General features: G+C 45.4%; 1 protein-coding gene across 3 annotated transcripts in view; it reads right to left on the bottom strand.

Annotated features, from left to right (window-relative positions):
* Positions 1-1,501: 1,501 nt before the first annotated feature.
* Positions 1,502-18,397, bottom strand: part of EXT2 (exostosin glycosyltransferase 2) — a 144,100-nt gene continuing 127,204 nt past the window's right edge. For 2 of the 3 annotated variants that reach the window (XM_055423881.2, XM_055423883.2), the window contains exons 11-14: positions 12,575-12,718; positions 10,466-10,594; positions 8,690-8,772; positions 1,502-2,171 (exon numbers count right to left, since the gene is read on the bottom strand). In XM_055423881.2, coding sequence (XP_055279856.2) covers positions 2,033-2,171; positions 8,690-8,772; positions 10,466-10,594; positions 12,575-12,718 — 495 coding nt within the window. In that variant the 3' untranslated portion in view covers positions 1,502-2,032. The remainder of the gene's footprint in view (positions 2,172-8,689; positions 8,773-10,465; positions 10,595-12,574; positions 12,719-18,397) is intronic. The other variant, XM_055423882.2, reaches the window with a different exon arrangement.

Genomic DNA, 18,397 nt, shown 5'->3' with positions numbered 1-18,397 from the left:
GACTCTGTTCCCGTGGGCTCCCAATGACCTGCTACTGAAGCATTTCTCCTCCAGAATCCAAGGAATAACAGAGAGGGAGAGGAGGAGGGAGGGAAGGAGAAGGAAAGACATCCCTTTTGAGAGGGAGAACCGGCTTAGAAATCAGCCACTAATGTAGTGCAGCCGATCGTCTGACAAGAGCAGAGTGCTATTAATATACACTGAGGGTGTACGTTACCACGTATAACACACTAGACAACGCTGGCACAGCTCTTAGATTTTAGCTAGAATTTAAATGTGAGGTCCTCCTCCCCTCCTACTTGCCCCAAACCTTGGGAAACAAGAAAGGGAAGCCCTGGAAAGATCAGAGGTACTCGCCGTGTCAGCTTCTGGGATCTGGGTGACAAGAGGAAAGGGGTTTCCTTATGATAGCTGTCTCTATCATACCACCCCCAGTACTATGAGGCCAAAATGCCTTCCCATCTCCCCTGCTGACTAGGATATAATTATTCAAATCAAAAGTATTGATTAAGCACCGGTGTTCACAGCTGTAACACAGGAATAAATCCCTGCTCCAGTGTCTGCACCTGCAACATGAATGGCCTGGAGAGGCTATCTTGCCCCTTCTGCCAAGAACAGCCTGCCGTCCCACCAGGCCTAAATAGGAAAGATCAGACTCAAGATTTCCACTTTCAATTGTGCTACTTCTGAAAGTTTTCTTAGGCCTCTCAAAGTCCATGGGAACACATCTGAAGTGATTCTTCTGAAAACACCAGCGTGAGACCAGCTCACCGACAGAACAATGAGCGGTGGTTCAGTGGCTTGGACTGGGCACACAGCTAAGTTTCAGTAATTATATCCATATTCCAAGCAAATTGTTATGTATTTTGTGTTCTGGGGACATATGTTATGGCTAAAGCCCAAACTGTGGCTAATCTTAATATTAGAGTCAGATAAATCTGTTTCGAATCCTTAACATCTAACATTTGCCAGAGTAGATTTGTTCATCAACTGAGCTTAAAGAGGTATAATTCACACATGTGCAGTATTACTAAATGCTGAAATGTAATGATTTAAATATACCGGCAACTATCGCAAAGCAGTTGTTATACCAGCATTTAACATTAGCCAGAGCCTCCCTGGCTAACGTTAGGTTTATACCAAAAGAATGAGGGAAATTTTGGCATCCCCTTGGGGTGAGGGTCACAACTTGCTCAATTTTACAATGTGGTGCCAGCAGAGAGACTCAGCGTGTGGCTATGAGAGGCCCTCTGTACCCCCTCCCCCGAGAATATCTAGATCTAATCAGCAAGCACAGAGACTCCTTTGTAGGTTTGGGGACACATTGTCTCTAAGAATGTTTGTAGTTGGAGGCTCTTCTCTGCTGGATACACATGGCACCAGATATGCCTCCCAGCTGACTGTCTTCCCAGACCTGGGAAGGAGGCTGGAGTTGAGGTCAGAAGGTGCAAGTTACATACGCACAAAGTTCCATAACCAATATTTAAGACATAGTACGAAACAGAATAAAAAATAATTTTAATCACATCCAAAAGCCAAACCAAAGAGTTTCATGGAATTTATAGGTCCCAACTCAGCAGCTGGTGCTCCCAAAGCGTCAAATGCCACTAAGATGCTCGGATTGTGCACCGAATTCTGGGCGTGGCTCATCCTCCAAAGAACTCACTGATCTGAAATTACGAAACGTGAGAGACAGGTAGCTCTTACGTGATATCACAATCTGAAACGAGCTGGAGGTTTCTCAGCAGTCTTAGAGCCAGGGGAAGGTTCCTCTCAGATCATTGTACTGATCTGAGTATTGATCTGGCCTTCCCCTGGAGCCTGCCATAGGCTTCCACCTAGTGTTTTCAGAAAGAACCCATTAAGAGCATCAGAGGACGCCAGAGGTGCTCAGATGTCCTCCTGGGGCCTCTGCTCTTCAGGTGAGGAGGTGCCAGTCTTCCACTCTGAAATCCGGGGGTCAGAGGGCTGGGGGGTTGAGTTCTCTTCCTCTGTCTGGCATTCGTGTTGAGATCTCTACCAGCGGCCTGCTTCATAAGCTGCCGATGTTGGGGAAGCTCTTCAGTTTCTCAGGGAAGTCATCCTTGTACAGGACGGGGTCAGCTCGGTGCTCCACCACCTTAAGAGGCATTGTCCCAAAGACGGAAGCAAACTTGTTGATGCACTCGGACCTGGGGGGTTTGGGGAAGGCAGTGGGGCAGACGAGAGGGACAGGGGTGGGGAACAAAGAAAACGTTCAAGAGGCTGAGAGCTGAGAGCAAAAATGCATCGTATTCAACACTGGCCAGAGAAACGCAAGGGTCCCCAGTGTGCTTCCAGGTTCTTCCCACGGCTGGGAGGCTGTGGAGGAACAAAGTGATCTGGGGGTACTCTGATTATTAGTTCAGAGGGAGAAAGGGAACCGGGGATGCTGTTTGAGCTGTTCGGAGGCCATGGGCCTGCAGAGGTCAGAGTATCGTTCCCCTCCCCCTCAAATTCCAGTCATTCCTCCAGCTCCTTACAAGCAGGCCTCTAACCAAGGTGGATTAGTTGCCAGCAAGCCTTAACCCCATCCCTGCCAGCTGAAGAGAAGGCAAAGCGAGGAGGCAAAGGGTTGGATCCCGGCTTCAGCTCGCTTGAGCTTAAAAGGGAGAAGGAAGGCTCTCACACGTGGGGCGACAGAAGGCAGAGGAGACAAAGGGGGCCGTGAACCTCAATTTCAAACAACACTTCAGGCATTCAACTGACATCTATCGAGGGCTACTGAGTGCAGTCTCTGGGAATCATCAGTTCAATTCCATAAGCTCCTCTGTGAGAGCTGAAGTTCACACTGGACAGCTTTCAGAATTGTAGCTGCTTTTGCGTTAGAATCAGCAGCAACAAGCAACTTAGCACCGCTAGGTGAGGGGAGGGTGTGGCCCCTTACCCCCGCCCCGTGAGCAGCCCCTCAGAGGGGAGCGGCTCAGACACACGGGCGGGAAAGGGCTCTGGGCAATCAGTCCAACCGAGTGTGACAGCGGCTGATGAGGACATTTCGGCGTCAGACCAAAGGGTAAAACGAGCCCGAGAAAACCGCTTTTGAAGTTAAGGGGACCTCAAGGATGGATTTCAGCGAGGTCAGTATTCTCCTCAGTCAGGCCCACAGCACCTGAGAACTGGTTCCCAGGGAAGGGCTGAATTTCAAGACACAGACTGCAAGCTCTTCTGTCTTCAGAGAGACTGTAAGCCTCACTTCAAGCTATTTTAGTCCACAGCTTTTATTTGAGTCCTTTGAGCTTCAGCAAGAAACCAATTAATAAAGAAGCCAGTTATTAGCAATTCTTTTCTTATGCTTTTCCTGTTGGTCAGAATGTGTTATCTCATTTTGAGCTCTTCCAGCTAATAACATCACTGTGCCCACAGCCACAAAGCAACAGTAGCTACCATTTATTCTATGTTCCGGGCTGTGTTAAAAGTGCTTGGCATGTATGAGTTACCGTGTCTCCCCTCATAACAACCTCACGAGGCAGGTCTCCTATCCTTCCCACAGCACACTGGGAAGACAGAGGCACAGGGAGACTCAGAGACAGGACCAAAGCCAAATAACTGGTAAGAGCAGAGCCAAAGCCAGGCATTCTGGTTGCTGAGGCTGAAGTCTTCACTATGAGATGAGACACATTTATTTATTATCATTATTCTAGGGTCCAAAGAGAGAACCTGGAAATTAACAACTGTTAAGCACCTATTGAAAAAGTGAAAGTTGGTTGCACAGTCATGTCTAACTCTTTGCAATCCCATGGACTGTAGCCCTTCAGGCTTCTGGCTCCTCTGTCCTTGGAATTCTCCAGGCAAGAGTACTGGAGTGAGTTGCCATTTCCTATTAAGTGCCAGCTAATTTACGTATATGACTCCAGCAATTCCTTTAAGTAACCCCCTCCATACAGAACACAGATTCGGGCTGAGAGAGGCTAAGGGCCTCTCCCAAGGACCCTAAGCTGGAAGGTGGTGGAGCTGCGTTCAAACCCAGGCTTGCATTGGTAATAAGAGGCCTGGGTCTTTCCATCACATCCTAAAATGGCCCACAGATCACAGAACTCCCCTCCTGTTGGCAGTCTTTCGAGACCCAGGAGGTTGCAGTCTCAGGTTCCAAAATGACACGAGACTGGGGAAAAGACTGAGAGAGGTTTTAATAAAATGACAGGAAGCAAGGACAACAGCTCTTCTCACCTTAAATTATGAGGTCAAGACAGCGGCAGACTAAGTCAAATCTCCCCAAGCTCTCACTTTTGACAGTTGTTCTGCCTATAAACACGGACAGATTCTTGTAGTTTCCAGTGATTCTGCTTGTAGACTCTGGCCAGCAAAGCCCAGCCGTGCCCAGCACAGGGTGCCGGCAAGCACAGATCAAAGAAGAATCACGGTTCCTGGCAGGGGCTGGTGGCTCTGTGGGCCCCTGGGGAGCACCAAGGACAACATCTCCTCTGTAACTAGACAGGCCAACAGGGCTGGGACATAGGCAAGAGGCCACTGGAGCTCAGGCCAGCTCGACTTGCTGACAGCTGCCCCTGGCTGACCCAGGCTACTGAGTCCTCCTTTTTCTCCACACAGCCCACCTTGGAGAAGCAACTGCCCATGCTGAATGGTACAAGTCCTCGACTGCCAGGTACCGACAGTGTCTCCTACTTTCGTTTCATGCAGGGGACCTGGGGTGGGGAACAAGTTAGGGTAGGTTATGAGTCGGGCTGGTTGCTGGTGGGTCTACCCGAGTTGTTCTCTTGGGGGTCCAGCTACCGTGTCAGTAACTGTTCCCCTGGTTTGGTTTTCTGACCAAGTACAGACAGGCTGCTGCTGCTACTGCTGCTGCTGCTGCTGCTAAGTCGCTCCAGTCGTGTCCGACTCTGTGCGACCCCATAGACGGCAGCCCACCAGGCTCCCCTGTCCCTGGGATTCTCCAGGCAAGAACTCTGGAGTGGGCTGCCATTTCCTTCTCCAATGCATGAAAGTGAAAAGTGAAAGTGAAGTCGCTTAGTCGTGTCTGACTCTTTGTGACCCCATGGACTGCAGCCCACTAGGCTCCTCCGTCCATGGGATTTTCCAGGCAAGAGTGCTGGAGTGGGGTGCCATCGCCTTCTCTGACAGACAGGCTAATAACAGCCAATGTCTATCTCTGAACTGCTCCAAGGGCCACGGAGAAAAGACTAATGGCTTTCTGTTTTCCTTTCAAACTCATACTATTACCTAAAGTAACAAGGAGCTTGAAGGTCAGCGCTGGGGAGATTGGGAAGCGAACTAACCTTGCCAGGCCCCGGGCTACAGACTTTCCTCTATTATTACTTCTTTCATCCCTAGCACTGATTACAAAAATGCTCAGTAAATATTTGTTGAATTCCTGAATGGATACAGTAATATGACAGTTAATATATCCATTTTCAGAGATGAAATGACTGGAAGTTCAGGATAAGGTAAGTCAATTTCCTTAAGTCAAACAGCTAATAAGTGGCTAATTCATAATTTGAACGAAAACTGCCCTGAATCAAAATACAATGTTTGTTTCTTAAATCAGCATTGTTTGTCGGCCATACTGTCTTGATGTGGGCAAAGCTACTGAGCAAAATGAAGTTACAAAATCTTCTTTTTCTTAAATTAACTAATAGCGGGACCTGGAAATGGAGGAAGGGCAGTAAAAGTACTCTCCTCCACAACTGAGATTTCTGATCCCAGACCCCAAACATAAGAATAAATAAGCTTACTGGAGCACACAACTCAACACAAGATCAGAACGTGCAGAGCGGTTAACTCCTTTCACTGTTTTGTGCAAAAATGCAGATTCGGCAAAGGGAACTTTTCAGAACAAGTGAACAATTCTGCAGTTGCAACTCCATCTCTTGGCCCATCCAATAGGGCTTAAATCATATCCCCCTCCCCTCCAACCTAAGTGTCTTATTTAATAATTCAGTCATTTAACCTTGATCCAAATTGTTTTGCTTGCAGTCTCTAATTAATTCAAGATTGATTTCCTTCTGTCCTCCATCACATTTCTCGAAAGCGGAGCCTGCCATCACTGGCTCTGCTTCCTCGCTGTCAGCTCCCACGCTATCGCCCTTCAGCCCATCACCCTACGACATTACTTTTTCCAAAGTCACCCGTGCTGCTGCTTCTCTCCTGGCCTCTCTCTAGTGCCTGTTTCTTTCTTTTCAATCACTCTGTCTCCTAAATGTCTGAATTTCTCAAGATTCTACAAACAGCTTTTCTTCAATCAACTGTCATCTCTGGACAGATGTCTTCCAAATCTCCATCTTTGTTTTAATCTTTTTCTGAAGTCCTTGTTCTATATTTCCAACTGCTTGCTCCATATCTATCTCTGCATATACAGAGGGTAAGAGCCCAAACTCACCTGCCTTACTGCTCTCCAACTTCACACACCATTAAAATCCCTTGGCCTCATTAACTACACTGTTAAAGGTACAACATTCATGGCCTCCCCGCCTAGTTAGCGTCCCTCCTAATTATATTATTTACACCATTAAAGGTACTACCATTCTTCCTATCTCAGTCAACTCCTCCATAACCTCCCCATACCTATCCAGTTGGACATCAAATGCTAGCACATTCTCCTTTGGGAGAAAAAAGAAAAACAACGTGTAATTTACTTCAACCCTTCCTCTCCACACTCAGCTTAGTTCAAGCCTTCTAACTGTTCTTCTTTCTTCAATCTCACCTTTATTTCATTCTGTGTACTCCTTCCAAATCAATCTCAAAACAATACTCTAATCAGACTACTTCCCTATTCAAAAACTTCCCATGGCTTACCTAGAGAAAAAAGCCCTTTGGCATTGATGGGCCAGGATGCTATGCTCTAGCAAAACTGGATATCTTGACTGCTTGCAAAAGCACCTCGCACCAACCAGTTTCCTCTGCCAAGGATCTCCTCTTCTTGCCTGGAGCTTGAATCCTAGCAATCTTTGAAGGCTCACTTCAAGTGCCACCTCTTAGAAAATCATTCATAATAACTGACCTAGTAAGAAGTCACTTTTCTTTCCTCTGACCAGTTACAACATTTGAGCCTTCCTTTTGACTTATAACATATAGCTCCAGATTAGGTTCGATACACACGTACACATGTGTGTTATCTACTGTTGTTAATTATAAAAATCTGATAAAATCAAGCCTACCAACATCTGGGCAGTGCCTATTCTATTTTCAAAACCCTTTTCCCGAGAGGAAGCTTCCACATTTCCCTCAGTTACTTTCTTCAGTGTTTAATATTATACCTAACTTAAATCTTTCTCATTGCACTTGTTATCATCTCAGTTTTTTAGCTTTAGCATGAACTTTAAGGCCAGTATTGGGTGAAATTTTCTAAATACAATTTCTTTCTTAGACCATAAAACCCCACCATGTAACTCAGCCCAATCAAAAACTAATTGCTTAATGCTATGAAATTCTCAACACAGAATGGGGGTAGGTTTAAGTAACAATTTCATGTGCTCTAACAGAACTCTAACTGGGGTCTCTTCCAAATGAGCTGTGTCACTAATGTCACCATCCTTGACTAGGTGATACTTGATACCAGTGACAGATATTTCAAAGTCACAATAATATGTTATTTCATATTGACAGTTGGTAGAAGTCAAATCATTTGGGTAAGATATCAGATCAAAGAGATTATTTAGAGAGTAAGAAGTAAGCCAGGGACGGGGGAGCCTGGTGGGCTTCCGTCTATGGGGTCACACAAAGTCGGACACGACTGAAGTGACTTAGCAGCAGCAGCAAGAAGTAAGCGTAAGAAGGAGTAAAGCATTATAGAAGGATCCAGGCAGACTGAAACAACCTCCTGTACAACAAGTCCTCCAGGCTTGAAGGGCTCTGATACAGCTGATAGAGTTCAGTCAGAAATGAGTGCTGCATGCAGACGCATATGAGACCCATGGAGACCTGAACTAGACAGCTCACTCTAAACAGCTATCACAACATTCTCTGAATGCATTCTGGTCCCTTGACAAAAACGCTATTGGTTGTCAGAGCTTGCTATCTTATTTAAGAGAATGCCTTTTGGAAGAATTAGGTTTGATTCAGGAGATTTGAAGCTTGGGGCTTTTGCGACACTAGTGAGACGGTCTTAAGGGAAGACAGACATCTCCCACCTCCTTCGTACTCACCTACGAGGCCCTGTATTACATCCACACAACGGGTGCTTATTGGCTAAGTGACTGAATCAATATAAAGCAGGCATTTCAGAGCTGCCCTGCTTCTCTCTCTGAAACGTAAAGAGCTGTGCTTTCAATTCTGCTCTTGGTAGGTGTTCAGGTACGTCCACAAAGGTAATCTGGTCTCTGGTGGGTTTGGTTTAATTCTCTCTAATCGAACTTTTACTGTAACACGGAGATACTACCCTGAAAAACAATCCAGGATTTCCTCGGAATTAGCTCACTTCCACTTAAGTGACTGTGGATGGTTAACTGCTTAGTCCACATGGAGAATCTGGCTTCTAGAGCTTAAGGCCAGCTATATTTTTAAGACCCTTCCAGCCATTACAAATTGAGTGAGTAGCATTCCAAATTAATTCTTTGGGTGACCTGGGCTTGAACTAACCCAATTCCCACGTGCAAACGGAGGTGACTATGGCTACCAGCTGCTGTCCTTATATCTGCAACAAAGTCCCATAAACAGGCCCAAAGCAGGAAATGGGGATCAGAGGCCAGGGCAGACTTTTGTCTAGAGGCCCACTCACCTCTCCACCATGTGCGTCTGGTCAAGCGAAAGCCCATCAATGGCTGTGCACTCAGGACACTTGAATTTCTTTCGTGGTGTTACCTGCCAGAGGTGCACAAAAATATACCCGGCTGTCAGTGCTAAGGACAATAAAATCATGCTTGTGACACCACTCTGCATGCTCCTGTTCTGTAAGCTGAGATGCCTGCTCCCTCTCCACGTGCACACGTGTGTGCGCGCACACATACACACACACCCCTCACCGTTCCTCCATGCAATTCTGTCTGGCTCGGCCAACGGCAGAACTCACAAGGGCCCAATAAAAGAGGCTTGGAGGGCTTTTGCCTTCTGTAACTGGAAAGAAGTGGTGATGACAAGCTCCTTAATTCCTGTTTAATGACTGTTTTCTCACTGCCAAGGTCCTTGTATAAACACCATTTGTTCTTGCAGCCATAAGGGCGATGAAATACAGCTTCCCATAACTTTCACCGTAACCTTAGTTCCAACAGGCGCTCCTTCTCCTTCTTCCAGCTAATGGCAAAAGCTATGGCCGGCACCGTGCTCTTGAAGATGTCAGGTTATTTTGCAACCCCTTTGAGTCAGGAAAAAAACCCAGTGGTCCTTTGCCCTCTGAATCCTTTTCCCTGACTCTCCCCACCACCTTCCCCACACCTCAAACTTGGATTATTTTTCCAGCAAACTCAGGGGAGGCTGCTATCGTAACCCAGTGAAGGTAAGTAAACAGCAGAGGGTGGGCGGGGAAGAGAGCTAGATTACTGAGACCCGGCTCAGAAGCACACAGACTCGAGGGATTACTGTCCAGAGGAAGAAGGCACAGCTAAAGAATGTCTTGAAGAATGTCAAAAAATGAATTTGGAGATAAGAAGAGTTCTTTTAAAACTAGTTCTGCAATTTACATTCTTTAGTTGTCCCTGCAGTGAGTTGTTCACTGAGCTATTTAGAGAGCCGAAGGATACCACAAAGATTGGATCAAGTCTGGACAGTGACTTTTCCTCTTTTCTTAGTCACTGGTTTAATCTGGCTTCTCTCATCAATTAATATTAGTAGCATGAGGAATCATTCTGGAATGTCATACCACATTTCCAATATAAGCTTCCAGTATAGGATTCTGGCCTAGAAGCATTGGCCATTTTCACATGTGGAATTCTAATCCAGAAAGAAAAAAAGGTCAGGATGACTCCACTGATATAAACAAGTGTACTCTCTCTACATTTCTAGGGACTGATTTGGGCAAGACCTACATTTCAGGAATAGACATCTATTATAGAAACAAAGATCCCCACATGATCTTTACATATTCTCTGTTTCTAATATGCTATGAGAAAGGTACTTTTTAAAAATTGTTAATCACTGTCTTAAAACAGTGTTTAGGACAACTACCAGTATCATCATACAAAGTGTACTATCTTCTCAACATATATTGAAAAAAAATCAGCTACCTTAAGAAAGACATAATTGCATTCTTTAAAAGAACTAGATTACAAATCAGAGTTGAGAATAAAATTACATTTTTAAAACAAACACGATTTGCAGATTAACCATTATAGACTTTCTTTCTGATGCTGGCAGTTAAAAGACTATAACTATAGAAACTTTATATAACAAAAGAAAATATGCCGGGCTTCAATTTCACAATGTGAAACATCCATCATAGTCTTCAAGCTAAAAGGCAGCTGAACGTTCATCTATTCCAGGTCTCCATTTACAGCTGTGAACACTTTGGAGACTCAGAAAGGCGCCCAAGATATGCCCAGAGTGGGCCACAGATGCCTACCTTGATGACAGCTTTCCCTGTGACATTAGCCACCAGGAAATTCATGGCAATGTCTTCACAGTTCATATGAGCATCCACCCAGTTCTTGATGTCCCCAGGCATCTTGTAGGTATACAGGTAATTAAAATACTGCCAGGTGAGAAAAAAGAGGAGACATATTCAAATGGCAGTTCCCTGTGGCTGATATACAAAGAGCAACTGAGCCATGGCAGGGGGACAAGCTTTCTCTCATAAGATGACTCACAATGCTAGACCAATACAAAGGCCAGAGGAAGTATTAGAATGCTTGTGGTCAGGTGACCAACTGTCATTCTTCAAAAAATCACCTATTGTAAGCAGAGGAACATATAGTACAGTGTGAAGTCCCTGTGAGATGCAGGCCCTTTGGACTGATTAACGCATGTGTTTAATAAACAACGTTCAGAGACGCAGTGCACACTGAGCTTTACTGAATCCTTCCCTCTGAGTCACAGGGCTCCACCCGGTTTTTTATATTCTTCCCATGGACTGCCGATAGCAACAGAGATATATGGATGGTGGGCTGACATTGCAGACATGTCCTTTGTTAAAGTAAAACAAAAATGAGGCAATTCCAAAACTACCATAAGCTACATGTATGAAATAATATAGAAATTTGTGGTATAATACAGAAATACATCTGCCAAAAAGGTATTTATCAGTCTCTCATAGCCCCAAGAATTACAAACCTTATATATTTATTTACGCTTTGCTAAGGCATCACCGACTTGATGGACATGAGTTTGGGTGAACTCCAGGAGTCGGTGATGGACAGGGAGGCCTGGCATGCTGTGATTCATGGGGTCGCGGAGAGTCGGACATGACTGAGCAACTGAACTGAACTGAACGAAAAAAAACTCATTTCTGGATCGAGAGCCCTGAAAAATATGAGGGCAGCAGTGCTGAGACCACAACAAGCAGTTTATGTAAGCACAGGGACGTCAGCTCAAGTGCCCTGGGCTGAGCAGATCTGTCTCCTGACATCAGTTCCTTGCGCCGCTGCTGACGACTGACGGGTTATTGCTGCTTAATTAAGCCACACACGCCCGGGGGGCACTCCAAAACCAAACACGGTATTCTAAAGTCCAGTGTACACCCTTCAATCTCGCCCTTTAATAAAAAAGAGTCAAAAACATAAAGTGACAATTCTCAGAAGGAATACAGAAGGCCATATACACAAAAGGAATTTCAAACCCTAAGTTATCAAATCAAAGTGAAATCAATAAAATCAATTATCACTTAGCAAAATAGCTAAGTTTGAGTTTTTAAAAAATGTAAGTCATGCAAGAAAGAGTATGATAGGACACTTTTATATTTTGCTGGTGAGAATGTAAACTGGCGCAAACGATACTGAGAACCAACGACTATATATAACAAAGCCTCCCCAAAATGTTCATAATTCTTCTAGGAATCTTTCATAAGGATCATAAGTATAGGCAGTTATGAAAATGGATACTGATCATTATTTAAGCATTTGATACAAAGCATTATCTAGCAAAAAAATTAGATATAACCTAAATATCTGATAACAGAGAAACAGCTGTATATGATCTATGGAATATTAATATAATGGTATATTAGCAATTATGTTAAGTAGAGGTTGTTTATAAAGAAATGTTAACGACATAAGGAAAAAACTCATAACACATGCAAAAAAGCTGATGAGAATGTTTACGACTATATGTGTGAATCAGTTCATAAAAAAGACAAACTGGAAAAAACACCTAAATAATAATAATACTGCATTGGCCAAAAAGTTCATTCATTATTTTCCATAAGATTTACAGAAAAATATGAATGGACTTTCTGGCCAACCCAAATAGTTTATCTACCATTAGCCCTAAGATAGAACTTTAAGTAATTTTTCCCATACAATACAATTTGTTTCGAATTTGAGCATGTAATACTTTAATAATTAAAAAATAACGTTATTTTTTAAAAAATATCACGAAACATGGCCTTTCTAAGCTCTCTGAATTGACCATGTTTCCTAAACTTGGGGAAAGTTAGTTTGGGCGCAATCAAACGAGTGTCGCACTCTCGCGTTAAGTCGGTGCAGCCCCGCTTGCTCCCAGCGTGTCCCCACCTCACCTTGTGATAGAAGGCTGCCCCTGTGAGCACCATGGAGACCTCATTGGTCCACTCAGACTCATACTTCCACTTATTCATCTCATGGTCCCAGAGATGCAGGCGACCTGGGTAACCCACCAACCGGTCAGGAAATTCCCGCCAGACCTGAGGACAGAAGCACAGCAGCAATCAGTTCCCAGTTCAGACAGTAAGCCAGCACGGTGCTCAGTTCCTTAAATGACAGAATCCCCGCATTCAAAGCTTCACAAACTAAGAGCAGAATGGGCTGCTGAAGAAGTTTGAGCCAACAGGTGCTAGTTCTTCTGCCAATATTCAAAGATACATGTTGATTCTAATTTCCTCTAAAACTTTCGGGTTTGTATTTGGAAATTTCAAGTAATGTAGAATAATAGCTTCTCGAATTGGGCCAAGGTATATAATCTCTCAGCAGGCGATTAGTGAAATAGGTTCTAATGAATGCACAAATGAAGCAAAAATGAAACCGTGATTTATGGTAAATTTTGATGATTGTGGAAACTTACAAAGTCTCTGCTTCTGAAAAAGAAAAAAAAATCTATCTGGAGTACAAAGACATTTTCTATGATCTTTTGGAAGCCTCAGGTATAGAGGAGTTGTCTGATTTTATAAACTGTAACATACTGAAAGCAAAACTTTGATTTCCACCTTTGGAAAGGCTCTAGGATACAGTTTTGTTAAACAGAATTGGTATACGAGGGTGGGGTACACCCAATACTTCTCTCCATGTATTTCCATACAATTTCCTTAGCCTTTAAACTACTAACCATTAGTGAATCCTGACAATTTACCAGCTGTCCTGGAGCCTCTTCTCAGCACCACTGAGTCCTCATCCTTGCCCAGACCTCTACACAGCAGAGTTCCCGAGGGCCTAGTCCTGGAGAGCTATACCCTCCTAAACTCTCCCCACAAGCAACATCTAGCTTCAATTTTTTAAAATACCATCTAGACTCTGATGACCTCCAAATGCAGGTTTGGCCCTGAATGTTTGTGATACAACCAACTACTTACTTAATACCTTCAGCTGGATCAAACTTAACGTGTCCGAAGCATGACTCTTGATTCCACAGCCTGGGAAAAGCCATCCTCTCAGTCTTTCCTGTCTCAGCAAATTATACAATGCAACCGTTCAGGCCGAAAGCGAACAGCCAGCCTTTACTCCTTCCTTACTCTTTCCCCATCCAGTCCTCTAGCAAGCACTGCTGACTCTCCTTCTGACGCCTCTTACTGCTTCCACTACCACGTCTCCAGCTCAGACCACCGTCACTACCAGACTACTGTGGATTACAGGATTATTGCAACCGGCTTCCAATTTGTTTGCTTCCACCCCTGCCCCTCCAAACCCTCATTTACAGAGCATCCCTAAAAGGACCATTCCTTAAAGAAGAGTAGGGTATGCTTTACTGGGTAATTCAATCAGGGGGTGCCATCCTATTAATTTATATATACATTCATTATATATTTACCCACATGTATACAAGTCATGTGGTCATACATACTACAGCAACTGGAGGTCTGCCCCACCAGGGAGGATGCGTCACTGCTTTCCCAAAGCACCCCTACCCCCCCGCATCCTTCAGGTGGTGCAGTGGTGAAGAATCCACCTGCCACTGCAGGAGACACGAGAGATGCAGGTTCGGTTCCTGAGTCAGGAAGATCCCCTGGAGGAGGAAATGGCAACCCACTACACTATTCTTGCCTGGAAAATTCCAAGGACAGAGGCGCCTGGGGGGCTTCAGTCCTTGGGGCTGCAAAGAGTCGGACATGACTGAGCAACTGGGCACAGGGCTGCTTTAAAACACAAACTGGGTGGCTTAAAACAACAGAAACCTAGAAATCAGAAGTTAAAGTGATGGTGGGGCCATCTCACCCAGGGAAAGGATCCTGCCTGCCTGCCCCCAGCTCCTGGTGGGTGGCTGTCAATCTCCGGCATTCCTTGGCTTGTAGACGCACAACTCCAAGCCTCTGTCTTCACATAGACTTCTTCTCTGAGTGTGTGTCTCTGTGTCCGAATTTCTCCTTTATATAAGGATTCTAGATAAACTGGATTAGGGCCCACCCTAACAATCTCATTTTAACTTGATTACCTCTGAAAAGACCCTATTTCCAATAAGGTTACTAAGGATTAGGATTTCAGCATATCTTTTTTGAAGTGAAGTCGCTCAGTCGTGTCCGACTCTTTGAGACCCCATGGGCTGTAGCCTACCAGGCTCTTCCGTCCATGGGGTTTTCCAGGCAAGAGTACTGGAGTGGGTTGCCATTTCCTTCTCCAGAGGATCTTCCCCACCTAGGGATCGAACCTGGGTCTCCTGCAGTGTAGGCAGATGCTTTACTGTCTGAGCCACCAGGGAAGTCTTTTGGTGAAAGGTAAAAAAGGGAATACTTTTTTTAGGCATGTTCAATCCATGACATCCCCCCCGACAAGATTGTTAAAAAATGCTCCACCCATAAAACAAAACAAAAGATGGCTTCCTCCTGAGAATAATACGCAAACTCCTCAGCATGTTCTAAACGGCCTTTCTACCCTCCAGCCTCTCTCATACCACATTCTCGACAAGTCGGGGCTTCCCTGTCCTTTTAACCGTGACGAGACCTTAAGGCCTCTGCACCTGCTACTTCTCTGATGGCTGTTCCCCCAGCTCTTCAAAAAGCTGGCTCCTGCTCATCAGTCAGGTCTCTAGTTAACTATCACCTACTCTGAGAGGCCTTTCCAGACTCTCCCATCCAAGGTAAGCGCCATCCCCTGACCAGCCATTCTTCATCACACTGCGTCACTCCATGCTTTTCTTCATCAAACTTCCATTTAATGAAACGGCACTGGGTATTTATCATCTACTTTTTTTTTATTATTTCTTTTCCTCCCGCAGAGTTTAAACTCCATGAGGACAGAGGTTCACGGTGGCATTCCACGTACAAAGTGCTGTGCCACCACATGACAGCCTTCCACGCACACTGGCTGACGGCGTGGACGGACAGGCAAAACCTCTGTAGGACAAAGCTGAGCGGGAAAGAAGGGGACCAAAGCCCCTTCCGGTTTTCCTCACAGCCAGAGCTAGCACACTTCTTCGTTCAGAAAGGAGGTCTGCAACAGTACTGATCACCAGTCATCGTTCATAATAACGTGATAGCGTTTGTGTGAGAAGACCACATCGCTACAGCACATGTTTTACGTCGCTTTTCCAGGAGCAGCGAAGGGCCCTCTGCTGAGTCTTTATTCTCTTGTCCAGTCTTTGTGATCGTCTCTCTGCTCTCATGGGATGTCTGACTGGGGTCCTGAACGTGGTCTGGAATGGTAGAAAGAGGTTTCCTTTGTGTGGAACCAGCTCACCTAACAGGCCTCTCCAACCCACAGCCTTGGCCTCATGAACACCATGTTGTAATCAACAGAGCTAATCGGCACAGGCATCATCATAATAGCTGCAGACAAATGAATCTGTGTCAAACATTTCCTCAGATGTATAAGGCTGCGGCTGCATTCTCTCTACTCTGGGGTTTGCATTTCAGCAGATTAAAATAATATAATACTATTCGGAGCCACAACACAGGCTGTGGGTCCTGACTTCTATCTGGCCTGCAGGCTGGGGTAGACCCCACCAAAGTGCACGGTCAGGTTTCTCTGCTTGGCACCAAGCACCTGTCTGTTCAAGCCACATTCACTACCACCATCACCAGTTCATCTCAATGCCATGAGAGAGATTCCCGGAGGGTTACAAGCACAAGCAACTACACTCAGCACCAGCGACGGGCAAGGTAGAGGAGAAGGGACAGGGCGGGGGCATCCATTCCTTTGGCACCTTTGCTGGAAGGAAGCTGAATCCCATCTCCCCTCACCCACATATATGTGAATCAACTCTCTAATCTGGGGCTTCCCTGGTAGCTCAGTTGGTAAAGAATCCGCCTGCAGTGCAAGAGACCCCGGTTCAATTCCTGGGTTGGGAAGATCCTTAGAGAAGGGACAGGCTACCCACTCCAGTATTCCTGGGCTTCCCCGGTGACTTAGTTGGTAAAGAACCAGCCTGCAATGCAGGAGACCTGGGCTTGATCCCTGGGTTGGGAAGATCCCCTGGAGAAGGGCAAAGCAACCCACTCCAGTATTCTTGCCTGGAGAATCCCCATGGACACAGGAGCCTGGCGGGCTACAGTCCATGGGGTCACGAAGAGTTGGACATGACTGAGCGACTAAGCACAGCACAGCACAGCTCTCTAATCCATGTGAAGGAAGGTGAAATCAGCTTCCTGAGGGTCCTTCTTCTCAAGCCCCCAGTTGACAGCAATGATAACAACATGGGCTCAGTTTTAGGGTCAAAGGCTCTTTTGATTTCAGTCCTCTTCCTGTGACCTCAAGCCACTTACCAGGCTTCTCTCTGGGGACACTTAATTTGGAGACAGTGGGTCACAGAACACTGAACGCTGCTACTCTGAAAGCATTCGCGGTGTCCTGGATCTCAGACGCCTTTGGAGGCTTCGGCGAGCGCGGCTCCTCAGGCGGGGCCTCTCTGCCCTTGACTTACTCCAAGCAGCTGGATGTAATCAAGATACCATCCTTGTCACTTCATCTATAACTCTGCAGCTGACTGCAGGATCAAAACGGAGCGGAACGGAAGGGGACGGGCCCTCTCTCGCAGAGCCCGGGTGCAGTACGAAGCCCGATTAGGTATACAGTAAAGCATTTTCCCAGCCAGAAGAGCGGGAACCCGACTTCGACCCCCTTTCCCTCATCGCTCCCCACCTCCCGTCCTAATTCCACGTTTTTCCTTTTCACTTCAGGGAAATGCTCTGGGGTCAGCCTTTTGTCATTACTAACAGATGCCTTTATATATTGTAGTGCAGGCATTTGAAACTTCACATTACATCCCTATAGTTGGAGTAATAGTGTTCCCAGAGCTATTAATATGTTCAAGTCACAAAGCCATCATTCAATTGCTTGCCTGTACTATCAACATCTTCTGTGTACAGTGTCATCTATTTTAAATTGCACACATCTTTGAAGACAGAGGCCTATGTCTGTTAAAACAAACCCCACGCCTTGATCAGGGGCTTGGCAGTAATCTGAACAGTCCTTCTATGTATGTGTTAGTCGCTCAGTTGTGTCCTACTCTTTGCGACTCACAGACTGCAGTCTTCCAGGCTCCTCTGTCCATGGGATTCCCCAGGCAAGAATACTGGAGTGGGTTGCCATTTCCTTCTCCAGGGGATCTTCCTGATCTAGGGATTGAACCTGGGTCTTGTGCACTGCAATCAGATTCTTTACCATCTGAGCCACTAGGGAAATCCAAACAGTCCTTATATTTGGGGCCTATTCGATATCACTATTCCAACAAAGATGGTAACAACATAATACCATCCTATTTCCTTCCATTCTAATTTTTATAATCTTGGTCCCAACCACTTCTTACCTGGATTATAGAAATCTCCTTCTCTCTGGACTGCCAGCTGTGCTCATGTGTCTATTTTCAGAGTTACCTACTTATATATATATATTCTTTTGTAGCTTCCCACTCCTAGAGGATAAAACTAAGATCTTCTACCTTTGTTTAAAAGGCACAGGAGGCAGCCCTGACTACTGCCTATAGTAAGTACACCGCAGGACATGGTTAACATATACCAAGGAACAGTTCTGCCACGGATGAGTTGTGTCCCAGACCTATTTGAGTTGCCCTGATTTCTTTCTGCCCTCTGCAAAATGAGGTGTTGGATTAAATGACCTCTAACACACTTTCAGGCCTAAATTCTTATAACTTCTTCCCCACTAACCTATTTCCAAGGAAACTAATTCAGCAACTGTCATCAGTTGCTGGTCTGCATTAT

Source organism: Moschus berezovskii, chromosome 14 (genome assembly GCF_049115385.1).
Source record: "Moschus berezovskii isolate FMDL1 chromosome 14, NW_MosBer_1.0, whole genome shotgun sequence".
Taxonomy (NCBI): domain Eukaryota; kingdom Metazoa; phylum Chordata; class Mammalia; order Artiodactyla; family Moschidae; genus Moschus; species Moschus berezovskii.
The sequence above is the reverse complement of the archived record's forward strand: the minus strand, read 5'-3'. Positions and strand labels throughout refer to the sequence as shown.